Source organism: Schistocerca cancellata, chromosome 2 (genome assembly GCF_023864275.1).
Source record: "Schistocerca cancellata isolate TAMUIC-IGC-003103 chromosome 2, iqSchCanc2.1, whole genome shotgun sequence".
Classification (NCBI taxonomy): domain Eukaryota; kingdom Metazoa; phylum Arthropoda; class Insecta; order Orthoptera; family Acrididae; genus Schistocerca; species Schistocerca cancellata.
The window spans coordinates 526,936,624-526,950,084 of record NC_064627.1 but is presented as its reverse complement, the minus strand read 5'-3'; the positions used below and the strand labels follow the sequence as shown (position 1 = coordinate 526,950,084).

At 40.8% G+C, this 13,461-nt stretch overlaps 1 protein-coding gene across 1 annotated transcript in view; it reads left to right on the top strand.

The window, feature by feature from the left end:
* LOC126155928 (phenoloxidase 1-like) overlaps positions 1-11,109 on the top strand; it is a 171,414-nt gene extending 160,305 nt beyond the window's left edge. The window contains exons 10-12 of the mRNA XM_049916266.1: positions 6,652-6,787; positions 10,521-10,744; positions 11,080-11,109. Of these exons, the coding sequence (XP_049772223.1) occupies positions 6,652-6,787; positions 10,521-10,744; positions 11,080-11,109 (390 nt within the window). The remainder of the gene's footprint in view (positions 1-6,651; positions 6,788-10,520; positions 10,745-11,079) is intronic.
* The last annotated feature ends 2,352 nt before the right edge of the window (positions 11,110-13,461 follow it).

Genomic DNA, 13,461 nt, shown 5'->3' with positions numbered 1-13,461 from the left:
AGGAACCTTGATGCAGGACATATTGACGTTCATGATGCAGGCGGTCAGGAAATGAAGCGAGTGTCAACCGATGATCTTGTTCGGCGATTGGATAAGGCGATCCAAGGAAATCGTTTATGAAGACAATTGATAACAAGTGAAGAGGAATGTTGTAATAGGCATTTTCTTCTTCATGGTAATGCTCGCCTCACGGTACAGCTGCAACATAGACACTCCTCCAACGTTTTCGATGGGAAGGTGAGATCACCCACCACACAGCCGGAAGTTGGGTCCCTCTGATTTTCATTTCTTTGCACACATGAACCACTGGCTACGAGGTCAGAATTTTGGCACAAATAACGAGTTGCAGACTAGAATAGAGAATTGCCGGAAAGCACAGGCAGCTACCTTCTGTCAAGAGGGTATTGGAAAGTTGGTACCACACAATGACAAAAGTCTAAGTCGAAGTGATTACTATGTAGAAATGTAGCTGGAACCTGTTGCTAAACGCTGAAAATAAAACGTTTTCGAATTTCACTGTGATTTCCATTTCGCTATCGATCTGATCTTAAAATAAAAATAGCCCTTGTACTACGGGCACCATGCTTCGGGGACTACTATCACTTCCACACTTGCCAAATCCAGTGACGGATGGTGCGCGGGAAGAACAACTATTGGTAAGCTTCGTACGACGTCCAATCTTTCCAATGTTATTTTTGCAATCCGTTCACGATACGTACTGCCTGAGAAAAAAGTGAAGCGCCCAGAAGGGGAAGAGGAACAGAAATAAAACTTCACGAATTGAGAGGGTACGTGATGTTATTTCGGCGATTACAAAATCGATTCAAATTTATAAAGAACTTGGCAATATGAGCCCTCTAATCACTATGATGTTGCACCCCCTCAGGCCTGGATGCGTGCTCTGATTTGGCTGGGAAAGATGTCATAAAGCCGTTGTATTCTCTCTGTGGAAAGCTGACCCACAACTTCTTTAATTGCTCGTTTATGTCGTGGATGCTGACATTGTGTTGGAGTTGACGTCCTAGTTTGCGCCACATACACTATGTGATCAAAAGTATCCGACAACCTGGCTGAAAACGACTTACAAGTTCGTGGCGCCGTCCATCGGTAATACTGGAATTCAATGTGGTGTTGACCACCCTTAAACATGATGACAGCTTCCACTCTCGCAGGCATACGTTCAATCAGGTGCTGGAAGATTTCTTGGGGAATGGCAGCCCATTCTTCACGGAGTGCTGCACTAAGGAGAGGTACCGATGTCGGTCGGTGAGGCCTGGCACGAAGTCGGCGTTCCAAAACATCCCATAGGGTTCAGATCAGGACTCTGTGCAGGTCAGTCCATTACAGGAATGTTATTGTCGTGTAACCACTCCGTCACAGGCTGTGCATTATGAACAAGTGTTCGCTCGTGTTGAAAGATGAAGATCGCCATCCCCGAATTGCTCTTCAACAGTGGGAAGCAACAAGGTGGTTAAAACATGGATGTAGGCCTGTACTGTGATAGTGCTACGCAAAACAACGAGGGGTGCAAGTCCCCTCTATGAAAAACACTACCACACCATAACAAAACCGCCTCCCAAGTTTTCTGTTGGCTCTATACACGCTGGCAGATGACGTTCACAGGACATTCGCCGTACCCACTCCCTGCCATCGCATAGCCACATTTGTGTACCATGATTCGTCACTCCATACAACGTTTTTCCACAGTTCAATCGTCCAATGTTTACGCTCCTTACACCAAGCTAGGTATCCTTTGGCATTTACCGGCGTGATGTGTTGCTTATGAGCAGCCACTCGTTTATGAAATCCAAGTTTTCTCAAATGGTCAAATGGCTCTGAGCGCTATGGGACTTAATATCTTAGATCATCAGTCCCCTAGACTCAGAACCACTTAAACCCAGTTAACCTAAGGACATCACACATAGCCATCCCCGAGGCAGGATACGAACCTGCGACCGTAGAAGCAGCGCCGTTCCGCACTGAAGCGCCTAGAACCACTCGGCCACAGCGGCCGGCTCAAGTTTTCTCACCTCCCGCCTAAGTGTAATAGTACTTGCAGTGGATCCTGGTGCAGCTTGGAATTCCTATGTGATGGTCTGTATAGAAGTCTGACCCCGTTCAACTGGGCTGTCAGACAACAGACGAGGTCGGCCTGTACGCTTTTGTGCTGTATGTGACCCTTCTCGTTTCCATTTCATTATCATCGGACCTAGGGATGTTTATGAGTGTGGAAACCTCGCGTACTGACGTATGGCACAAATGACATCCAATCAGCTGACCATGTTCCAAGTGCGTCAGTCCGCGGAGCGCCCCATTCTGCACTCTCACGATGTCTAATGACTACTGAGGTCACTGATGTGGAGTACCTGGCAGTAGGTGGCAGCACAAATCACCTAATACGAAAAATGTATGTTTTTCGGGGTACCCAGATACTTTTGATTACATAGTGTATATTATACAGGGTGTTACAAAAAGGTACGTCCAGACTTTCAGGAAACATTCCTCACACACAAATAAAGAAAAGAAGTTATATGGACATGTGTCCGGAAACGCTTAATTTCCATGTTAGAGCTCATTTTGGTTTCGTCAGTGTGTACTGTTCTTCCTCGATTCACCGCCAGTTGGCCCAATTGAAGGAAGGTAATGTTGACTTCGGTGCTTGTGTTGACATGCGACTCATTGCTCTACAGTACTAACATCAAGCACATCAGTACGTAGCATCAACAGGTTAGTGTTCATCACGAACGTGGTTTTGCAGTCAGTGCAATGTTTACAAATGCGGAGTTGGCAGATGCCCATTTGATGTATGGATTAGCACGGGGCAACGGCCGTGGCGCGGTATGTTTGTATCGAGACAGATTTCCAGAACGAATGTGTCCCGACAGGAAGACGTTCGAAGCAATTAATCGGCGTCTTAGGGAGCACGGAACATTCCAGCCTATGACTCGCGACTGGGGAAGACCTAGAACGACGAGGACACATGCAATGGACGAGGCAATTCTTCGTGCAGTTGACGATAACCCTAATGTCAGCGTCAGAGCAGTTGCTGCTGTACAAGGTAACGTTGACCACGTCACTGTATGGAGAGTGCTACGGGAGAACCAGTTGTTTCCGTACCATGTACAGCGTGTGCAGGCACTATCAGCACCTGATTGGCCTCCACGGGTACACTTCTGCGAATGGTTCATCCAACAATGTGTCAATCCTCATTTCAGTGCAAATGCTCTCTTTACGGATGAGGCTTCATTCCAACGTGATCAAATTGTAAATTTTCACAATCAACATGTGTGGGCTGACGAGAATCCGCATGCAATTGCGCAATCACGTCATCAACACAGATTTTCTGTAAACGTTTGGGCAGGCATTGTTGGTGATGTCTTGATTGGGCTCCATGGTCTTCCACCTACGCTCAATGGAGCACGTTATCATGATTTCATACGGGATACTCTACATGTGCTGCTAGAACATGTGCCTTTACAAGTACGACACAACATGTGGTTCATGCACGATGGAGCTCCTGCACATTTCAGTCGAAGTGTTCGTACGCTTCTCAACAACAGATTCGGTGACCGATGGATTGGTAGAGGCGGACCAATTCCATGGCCTCCACGGTCTCCTGACCTCAACCCTCTTGACTTTCGTTTATGGGGGCATTTGAAAGCTCTTGTCTACGCAACCCCGGTACCAAATGTAGAGACTCTTCGTGCTCGTATTGTGGACGGCTGTGATACAATACGCCATTCTCCAGGGCTGCATCAGCGCATCAGGGATTCCATGCGACGGAGGGTGGATGCATGTATCCTCGCTAACGGAGGACATTTTGAACATTTCCTGTAACAAAGTGTTTGAAGTCACGCTGGTACGTTCTGTTGCTGTGTGTTTCCGTTCCATGATTAATGTGATTTGAAGAGAAGTAATAAAATGAGCTCTAACATGGAAAGTAAGCGTTTCTGGACACATGTCCACATAACATATTTTCTTTCGTTTTGTGTGAGGAATGTTTCCTAAAAGTTTGGCCGTACCTTTTTGTAACACCCTGTATATGGGACAGACCTGGGGATATTACTGCCCACTGGAGTACATTGACATTGCACAAGGAATTTGTAGATACACACGTCTTGTGTGGACGGTGTTGTGCCGTTGAAAAATGGCACCACGATATTTATGCATTGCGGCTAGTCTCCGTCCAACGCTGCCAGATGAAATAGAATGTTGCAGGGAATCCATTACCTGTTCCCGGGTGACAGGCGCAGATATGAAGGGGTTACGATGTGCTTCGTGAGCAATATGTAGTCGACGCAACTTTTGCGAATAGTATGATTGCCCTCACGTTCCCACGCAGTCCAACATCGGGCCACTGTTGTTTAGGAACACCTAAAAAATCAAGATGTTGCACGATTCGACAAGTCGACTAAAGAGTGACGCCACTGTCAAATTTTGCCAGGTCATGGTAAAACGCTACCTACCACGGGAACGTGGTATCTCCGTGTCCTTCACACTGATCACTCAACATCTGACGCTGTTAAGTTTATACACCCTACTAGGCCTGGTAACAACACTAGCCACGAACAACACTAATGTAATCTCGCGGTCGTTCTACCTGTCAGAAATAATTGCATCTATAGTCATTTACATACCCACTGAGGGTGTGTGCATGTACTAAGTTACACTGACATCCGACTTCTGGATGCTTCACATTTGTTGTCAGGAAGTGTACATAAGTAGGAAGAAGCAGTATGTTGCTTCACTCTTCTACGGAAGAATAGTCTCGGAATTTCAATAGTAAACCACACCGAGATACACAACGCCTATCTTGTAGCGCATACCACTCGAATAGGATAATCATCTCCGTGCCACTTTCGCACATATTGAACGAACTCTTGACGAAGCGTGTTACTCTTCTTTGGATCTTCTTTGTTCCCTCTACGAGTCATACCTGGTAAGGGTCGTAGGTAATGCTGCAGTTTGCTGTGACTGTATTCCGTTTGTAGCTTCGTTACTTTAACAGTTAGAACAGTGTTGCTTCTGACGTAAATAAAACAGAGTTTTTAAAAATCATGTGGACCACAATGAAGAGACTTTGATCTTCTTTTGGGTGTTGGTAAATGTACTTTGCTTGTGATACCACAGATTTGGTGAGTTTTAAGCAATGAAATGCCAGTGTGCCTCTATTGCAAGCGTCTTGCAGCAAGTGTGCCTGTTTCTGGACGAACACTGTATTACGTCTAAAGCGTTTAGTTGGACTGTCAACTGACTTCGCATAATTAAAGACGTCTTTCCCCATTTACAGGGTGACAATTACTGAACTATATTAAAAAAACGTTAATTAGTCACAAACTACGGCGTGCACACACTTTATTCAAGATGTAAATGCCACTACAGATATTCGATATGCCTGCCATTATTGGCGATAATGTGGTGCAGACGAATAGCGAAATTCTGCATGACCCGCTGAAGTGACGGAACATCGATGCTGTCGATGACCTTCAGAATGGCTGTTTTCAGCGCAGCAATGATTTTGGGCTTATTGTTGTGCGCCTTATCTTTAATATAGCCTCACAAAAAGTAGTCCCATATGTTCCGATCCGGAGAACATGGCGGCCAATCGAGACCCATGACAATGGCCTCTGGATACTCCAGAGCCATATAGCGGACCTCCAGGACATCAAACACTCTCCTGCTCCGGTGGGGTCGAGATCCGTCTTGCATAAACCACATCTTGTAGAAATCAGGGCCACTCTGGATAATGGGAATAAAATCATCTTCCAAACCCTTCACGTACAGTTCGGTAGTCACTGTGCCATCAAGGAATATTGCACCGATTACTCCGTGACTGGATATTGCACGTCACACAGTCACCCGTTGAGGGTGAAGAGACTTCTCGATCGCGAAATGCGCATTCTCAGCCCTCCAACGCGCCAATTGTGCTTATTGACGAACCCATCCCTATGAAACTGGGCTTCGTCGCTAAACCAAACCATACAGCGCAAGCTAATTCCCATCGTGCCCTGCGGCCAACCGTGCAGTTTGAACGCCCTAAAGCAAACCATAAAGGAAACCGCTCAGAAATTATGATGATTTTACTTCATATCGTTCAATAATTGTCATCCTGTATGCTGTTAAAGTTGTGTGAAGGTTTTGATTCTACTAGTGTGACAGACTTCCAAAATGGAGTTTTAATGAAACTCTAAGGAAACTAATTTCACTCGTATTTTGGTATAGGAGAAGCAGCTCTTGTTGATTCTGAGTGAGAGTTTACTGCAGCTACTTCGAAGGACGACCTACAGTATCTTGTATTGGTCGCGAAGACGCAAAAGATCTCGGCAGTTCACTCGCCGTCTCCCGCCGCGCTGTACAAAATGCTATTCTGTGTCTAGCGCTTGGGATTGTACCGAAACGCCTGCAGTTTTAACGTGGGTTCCATTTTAAAGCAGGCTCGTATTATCTTACAGAATAACGGAACTGATAGAGCCAACATATGTAGAAGCCGATTGAAGAACTTTACAAGATCTCAGCCAGCGCAACTATTATTTTGTATCGTTTAGTTTTCTCACATGCTCTTGTATCAATTACAACAAATGTTTTTTTGTCTATTATTTCTTTTCGTTATTTTACCGTTCTAAATATGCTCAATTTTTTCTTAAAATACAGGTGGAAAATGCAGGACCTCCTGTAAGAGGCACCGTGAGAATATTTTTGGCACCTAAGTATGATGAAGGAGGTCTGCCTATGTTGTTCCGAGAGCAAAAACTTCAATTCATTGAAATGGATCGTTTCAGTGTTGACCGTAAGTAACGTTCATTTCTTCACATATGTAGGAAACAGATTAATCTTGTTTCCTACATATTATATTAGTGAATGGTCTGCGGTTAGTAATTGAGATGTACTTACTAACAACTTTTAAACTGACACTGAACCTCAAAATAGCTTATACTTCTTACAAAACTTTTTGTTGAGCAACAGTTCTTCAGAATTCAGTCATTACGTATGTATTTCGAAACATTCATTTTCTCTTGTGCTCTGATATTACCAATAGCAAGTAAAAGAACAGTATATCATCTGCAACGAACCATACAAATGTCGGCTTGGTTCCTGCTTTCACGCGGTATGATCGGCCCCAATTGAACAGCTCTGTCAGGAGCGTGAATATGGAGCTAGATCAGCCGCTTCGGGTAGCTACTGTACTTTGTCAGGAATAAGTTTGGTTCCTGTTGATGCTATTGGTAGATGGGACTTCACAAGGCATAGCCTGCATCTCAGTAGGAAAGGAAAGAGTTAATTGGCTGGGATGATAGCAAAATCTTTAAGGGGAGGCACTGAAACTCATGGGAATACCTCTTTTTTAGGCTACGTTCAGTGTCTAATGATTAACACAATGAAATTAAGCTAAATAAGAAGCTAAGACAGGCAGGTACTAAGGAAGTTAAAATATCACAAGATTCACATGAAAGTATAGTAAAAAATAATGATAGTATGTCACAAGATTCTCATAAAAGCACAGTGAAAAATAGTGTTAGTATATTGGATCAGAATATCAGGGGATTAGAAAACAAAGTAGATCAGCTTGTTGTTTGTTAAGAATATTGAGAATCTGAGGGTGGAATATATGTACTATGCCTGTCTGAACATCATGAAGTCACAAATATGGGAAAGCTAAATGTAAGTGTATACAAGCTTTCACCACATGTCAGCAGAGACACTGTAGAGAGAGGAGGTATTGCCATATACGTTAAGATTTATCATAGTGTGAAAAATTTAGAAACTAAAATATTTTGTGAAGAGCAACGTATAGAAGCATGTGCGTATGAGTTTAAACTAAATTATGATATTTTTATAACTGTAACTGTGTATAGGTCACCATCCGGAAATTTTCAGCTATTTTTTTGAAATACTTGGATTCTTTGTTGTACTATTTGTCAGCCAGAGGGAAGCAAATTATTGTTTGTGGGGATTTAAATGTAGGTTGTCTGAAAGAGTGTGATAGAAAGCTTGACACTGACTTGATTATTTCAGTTTGACGTCAGTAATTGATTTCCCACTCGGGTGGAAGAAGAAAGCAGCGTACTGATAGATAATATTTTTGTAGACCTAGATTAATTTAATCAAATAAAAATTTTTGCTGTTACGTATGGTGTGTCTGATCGAGATGCACAGATATTTGCAGTATACGACATAGGTCCATACAGTAAAGCAAAACAGTCCTCCAAAATGGTGAGTTCAACTAATGATTTAACAATTGCAAATTTTGGGAAAGTTGTGTACAGCGAACCTGATGCTAATTTAAAATTTAACCTATTTCATGATACCTTTGTGAGTGTATTTGAAAACAATTTCCTTAAGGACACAGTGAAACATAATTGTAAGAAACTATATAAAAAGCCACGGCTTACCAAAAGGATAAAAATATCTTGTAAACAGAAAAGGGAAATGTATCTTATCACTAGAAAGAGTAGTTATCCAGAAAAAATGAAACATTATAAAAACTACTGCACTGTAGTAAGGAAACTTAGTAAAAATTCCAGAAGTATGTGCATTATGTCTGAGCTCAGCTCCACTGATGATAAAATTAAAACAATTTGGAATATTGTTAAAAGGAAAACAGAGCAACTGAGACTACAGGAAGACTGTATTTCTGTCAAACCCAATGAAAAGTTTGTTAACAAAAAGTCAGAAATTTATAATAATCAGTTTTAAGTGTTGTATAGAAAATAGACATTCATAAGAAAATGCACGGCTGCATATGGAAGAGGCAATACATATGCAGTTTGATGAAACTCTAATTGAGCCCACCTAGCCTACTGAAATTAGGAAAATAATAAATTCATTCAAAAGTAAAATCTCACATGAAACTGATGGAATTTCCAACATAGCACTAAAAGCTTGTTCACAACAGATGCGTTGGATTCTCATCTCACTGAAAGAGGGCATTTTTCCAGATAGACTGAATTTTGCTATAGTTAAAGCCTTGCATAAAAAAGGGGATAAGTCTGATGCTAACAACTACTGCCCAATCTGGCTTCCGACGGCTTTACCAAAATTCTTGAAAAGGTAATATATTCAAGAGTAGCTTCACATATTAGTAAAAATGAACTACTAACAACATGTCAGTTTGGTTCTCAGAAAGGTTTTTCAACAGAAAATGCTATATATGCTTTCACTGATCAAAAATAAAATGCTCTGAATAAATGAACATCACCCACTAGAATATTTTGTGATCTCTCAAAGGCTTTTGACTGTGTGAATGCTGAAATTCTTCTAGCTAAGCTAAATATTGTGGTATGAGTGGGACAGAGCACAAATGGTTTAATTCATATTTAATTGCAAGAATGCAGAAAGTTGAAATTAACAATACAGATAGTCTGTAAAAATAAGCAGAGTGCTCTAACTGAAGATCTATCAAGAGTGGTGTCCAAAAGGATTTAGACTTGGGTTCTTATTGTTCTTAATATATATTAATGATTTACCACTCTACATTCATGAAGATGCAAAGCTAGTTCCTTTTTCTGATGATACAAGTATAGTAATCACATCCAACAAAGAAAAATTAGCGAGGAATTGTAAATAATGGCTTTCATAAAGTTATTAAGCAATTTACTGCAAATGGACTCTCACTAAATTTGGAGAAAACAGTATATACAATTCTGTACAGTAAATGGGATAATGCCACTGATAAATATAGACTTTGAACAGAAGTATTTTGTTAAGGCAGAATATTCAAAATTTCAGGGTGTGTACACCGATGAGAAATTGAATTGGGAGAAACACATCGATGATCTACTGAAACAGTTAGGTTCAGCTACTTATGCTATCAAGGTTGTTGCAAAATTTGGTGATAGACGTATCAGTGAATTAGCCTACTGTGCCTGTTTTCATTCTCTGCTTTCACATGGCATAATATTTTGGGGTAATTCACCATTAAGAGAAAAAAATATTCAGTGCAGAAGAGCGTGTAGTCAGAATAACAGCTGGAGCCCACCCTAGATAGTCCTGTACATATTTATTAAAGGAACTCGGGATATTCGCAGTACCTTTGCAATACATGTATTCACTTATGAAATTTGTCATCAATAATCCATACCAGCTGAAAAATAATAGCTAGAAGAAAGGATGATCTTTACTGTTCTGTGCTGAATCTGTCTTTGGCACAGAAAGGGGTGAATTATGCTGCCACAAAAATCTTTAGTCGTGTGCCAGATAGCATTAAAAGTCTGACAGATCTGACAGATAGCCAATCAACATTTAAAAACAAATTAAAAGAATTTCTGAATGACAACTCCTTCTACTCAATAGATGATTTTTAGGTATGAAGTAATAAGTGTAAAAAAAGTATTCTGTAATGAAAACTTACGTTAAACTGACACGTTCGACATCATTACGAAATGTATTCATGATTTATGTAACACATATTAATGTAAAGCAATGTATTGTAATGTAAATGTAATTTGTGTCTTGAATGGTGAAGTCAAACGCAAAGTTTACATAGTTCTACTGCTTGTACTCACAGTGCGTCTATTTTACAGTGCTTCCTGGTACCAATAGATTTGAGCGGCCGTCTGTACAATCAACTGTGACTGTGCCTATTGAGCGCACTTTCATTAATTTGAACAACTCCGATCCAACGAATTCAGATGGTTTCGTCTACTGTGGATGTGGATGGCCACATCACATGCTTGTGCCGAAAGGAAAGCCCGAGGGACTTGTAGCCGAACTATTCGTAATGGTGTCTGACTACGCTAAAGATCACGTATGTAGTTAATAATATTATCTGTCAAACTGAACTCCAGTTGTTAACGAAATAAGACTTGTTTTAAGCGTTATCACTGTCCTATGATCCGATCTTTGTCTACTGATTAATGAATGAATTCCATGCATAAAATGTTCCCTTGTCGTCCAGAATCCGACGTTCAATTGAACGCACTAAGTATGTAGTTTGATATAATGAATTCCCTTACGTAAACAAGATTATGCGTAATACTGATAAGAAGAGAGTAATTTCTTATCTTGTGTTTTGAAATTTCGAAGTATATTAGCTGTCCTTATATTGAGAATTTGGTGAAGTTGAGTTCTTCATCATTGCAGTTTGGCCTTGTTCGAATAATGTTTTCTTGATTTGTGTTCCAAATATTGTTCATTATTTCTATTTGAGAATAATCCTTTAAGCAGTGTCTACCAAGTATTACAGCCACTCGTCAGTCGCCACAAGTAGTTAATTTTGTTTCTTCTATGTAAATGTATAACAACACACATGTTACGAAAAATTTCATTATTCCATTTATTAGTAACATCTATTACAAGAGAGGTTCATTGTTCTTTCTGTGAAATATGTATATTATTTTTGTTATAATACTGAAAGAAGTGGTTCAGTCTTTAGCCCTTGCGACTACTCTGACGTTACCTTTCAGCATTAGGCTTTTAAGCGCTTGCGTTCTCAGTTACCATGAAGACTTTGCAGGATTGTCCTTCATTGTGTTGAAACGACTTTGTTATTGACGGGATGTGAACATTTCCACTACAAATCCAACATCACCCAGTCTCATTGTTTTTTATTTTCTCATCAGTCGACATTACAGAGAACAACCATTTAGCTCTTCGTTTAGCTTCAAGTGAACAGAAATAGCTGTTTACATTTCAAGTCTGTTTACAGTTTGCCTCCTAAGAGAAGTAACTATCTTGATTACCTTGGGCTGACGTTGCTTATCGCCGAACTTCAGCACTACCTCTTAAGCAGATTCAGTTTAAATCAATAATTAGTAATTTATTATCCTTGTACATAGCTGTACTTGTCAAATAGGCTTACATACCATTACTTACGTTATGATTAAGACTTTAACAGTGACTGGGGAACTAGGGATGGATGCTGCAATTGTGTAGCTTCAGCTGTTAATTACATCAATTACTTTGCTAAATAGAACTGCTACCATACAGTCTTGCTTATACTGAAATCCAGAGCATTTGAGTTTATGTCAGTAGCGATCAAGTTTGTTGTCAGTCATAAAATGAGCGTTGACGAAAATTCAAGAACCCCTCACTGGCCTCTTGAGCAAGGCCCTTCTTGTGGTGGTTTGCCACTGCCATCCACCTACGTGCAATTAAGTGTCAGACGTGAATGTTGTGTGAATGAAAACGCTGAATGTTTGCACAATGTAGTTATTGTGCCTTGATTTGGATGAAAACAACAGAGACATTGAAACCTTGTGTCGTTACATGTTCAGCTACTCTTGAATAACAATAAGAAAGGGGGCGGCGTACTTAACGTCTCCCTCCCATGGACGAATCACTACCATCGACAGTTGTCGCAAGTTATGACTCCATGAGGACTGCGAACTACCTCGGAATTTAATTCAGAACTTGCGATATAGTCGGATGATGAGGAACTATGGGCCACTATGTCTCCTCCCACTGTTGGCAGTGAAAATGCCAATTGAGCATGATTCGAATCAGTAATGTCCAAGCCAAAAGCAACTGCACAATCATTCGTTAGCGATTTTGGCTATGGAGGCGGGTAAGTCGGGGCTACACACACCATTTGCACTGTTATAAGAAGACTCTAACAGAATAACTGAAAGAAGGCACTTGGGCGTAGTGAGCGCTGTAAACTGCGACCGGTGGCGGCAGATTTCGTGACGGCAAGGCCCTGGTGGAAGCTGCACTCGGGGAATTACGTGCTGCCTCTCAGTCTAGTGGCGCAACTCAGTGAGCAGTCTAAAGTGGCACTATGAATTATGGCAAGAAGTGAGCTTCGTACTCGTACAAGAATTAAATTATTGTGAATGTTTCAAAGTTCAAGGGATGAATCAGAAACATAAATGGTTCCAGAAGGAAGACATTTTTTGAAAACTGGAACAAATCATTGTTCTTTACAATGAAGTCAATACATCTCTCCACAACGTGTGTACAAAAGCACACTTAAGTTACCGCCATTTGCGTGGAAGAAAACCTTAGATTTTTAGAGAGGTAGGGAACATGATAGCTTAAGCAGCGGATACAGCACAGTGCACGCCTTGCAAGTCGTGGACGAAATTATAGCTTGGTGCAATGAGTGTCAGTTGTCACTCTGTGTGCAAATAATCGATTCTGGGATAGCTTACGACTAAGCATTAACGTATCTTGAGAGTGAAGGCACTGATTGAACTTATTGTAGTATACTGAAGAAAATGTCGGGTTCTATTTGACTATTTCAGTACAATGAAAAATCGATGACTGGAACAGGAATAAGGCAAGGAGATTTCATGTCGGCTTATTACCAATCCCGTAGTAAGTGTTAAGAAGAAGATGAAGAAGAAATACTTTGTACATGGAAGATATATATTGCTTAAAAGACGTGGTGGTTATGTTCTGCACTTATAATAAAAGTTTCATCTTTGCTGTAAGTATTTACTATATTTCTTTTATCCTGTCCTTAAGCTACTTGATATTTACTTTTGATACGATGCTTCGAATCAAAAGGATTTTGCTCCTTTG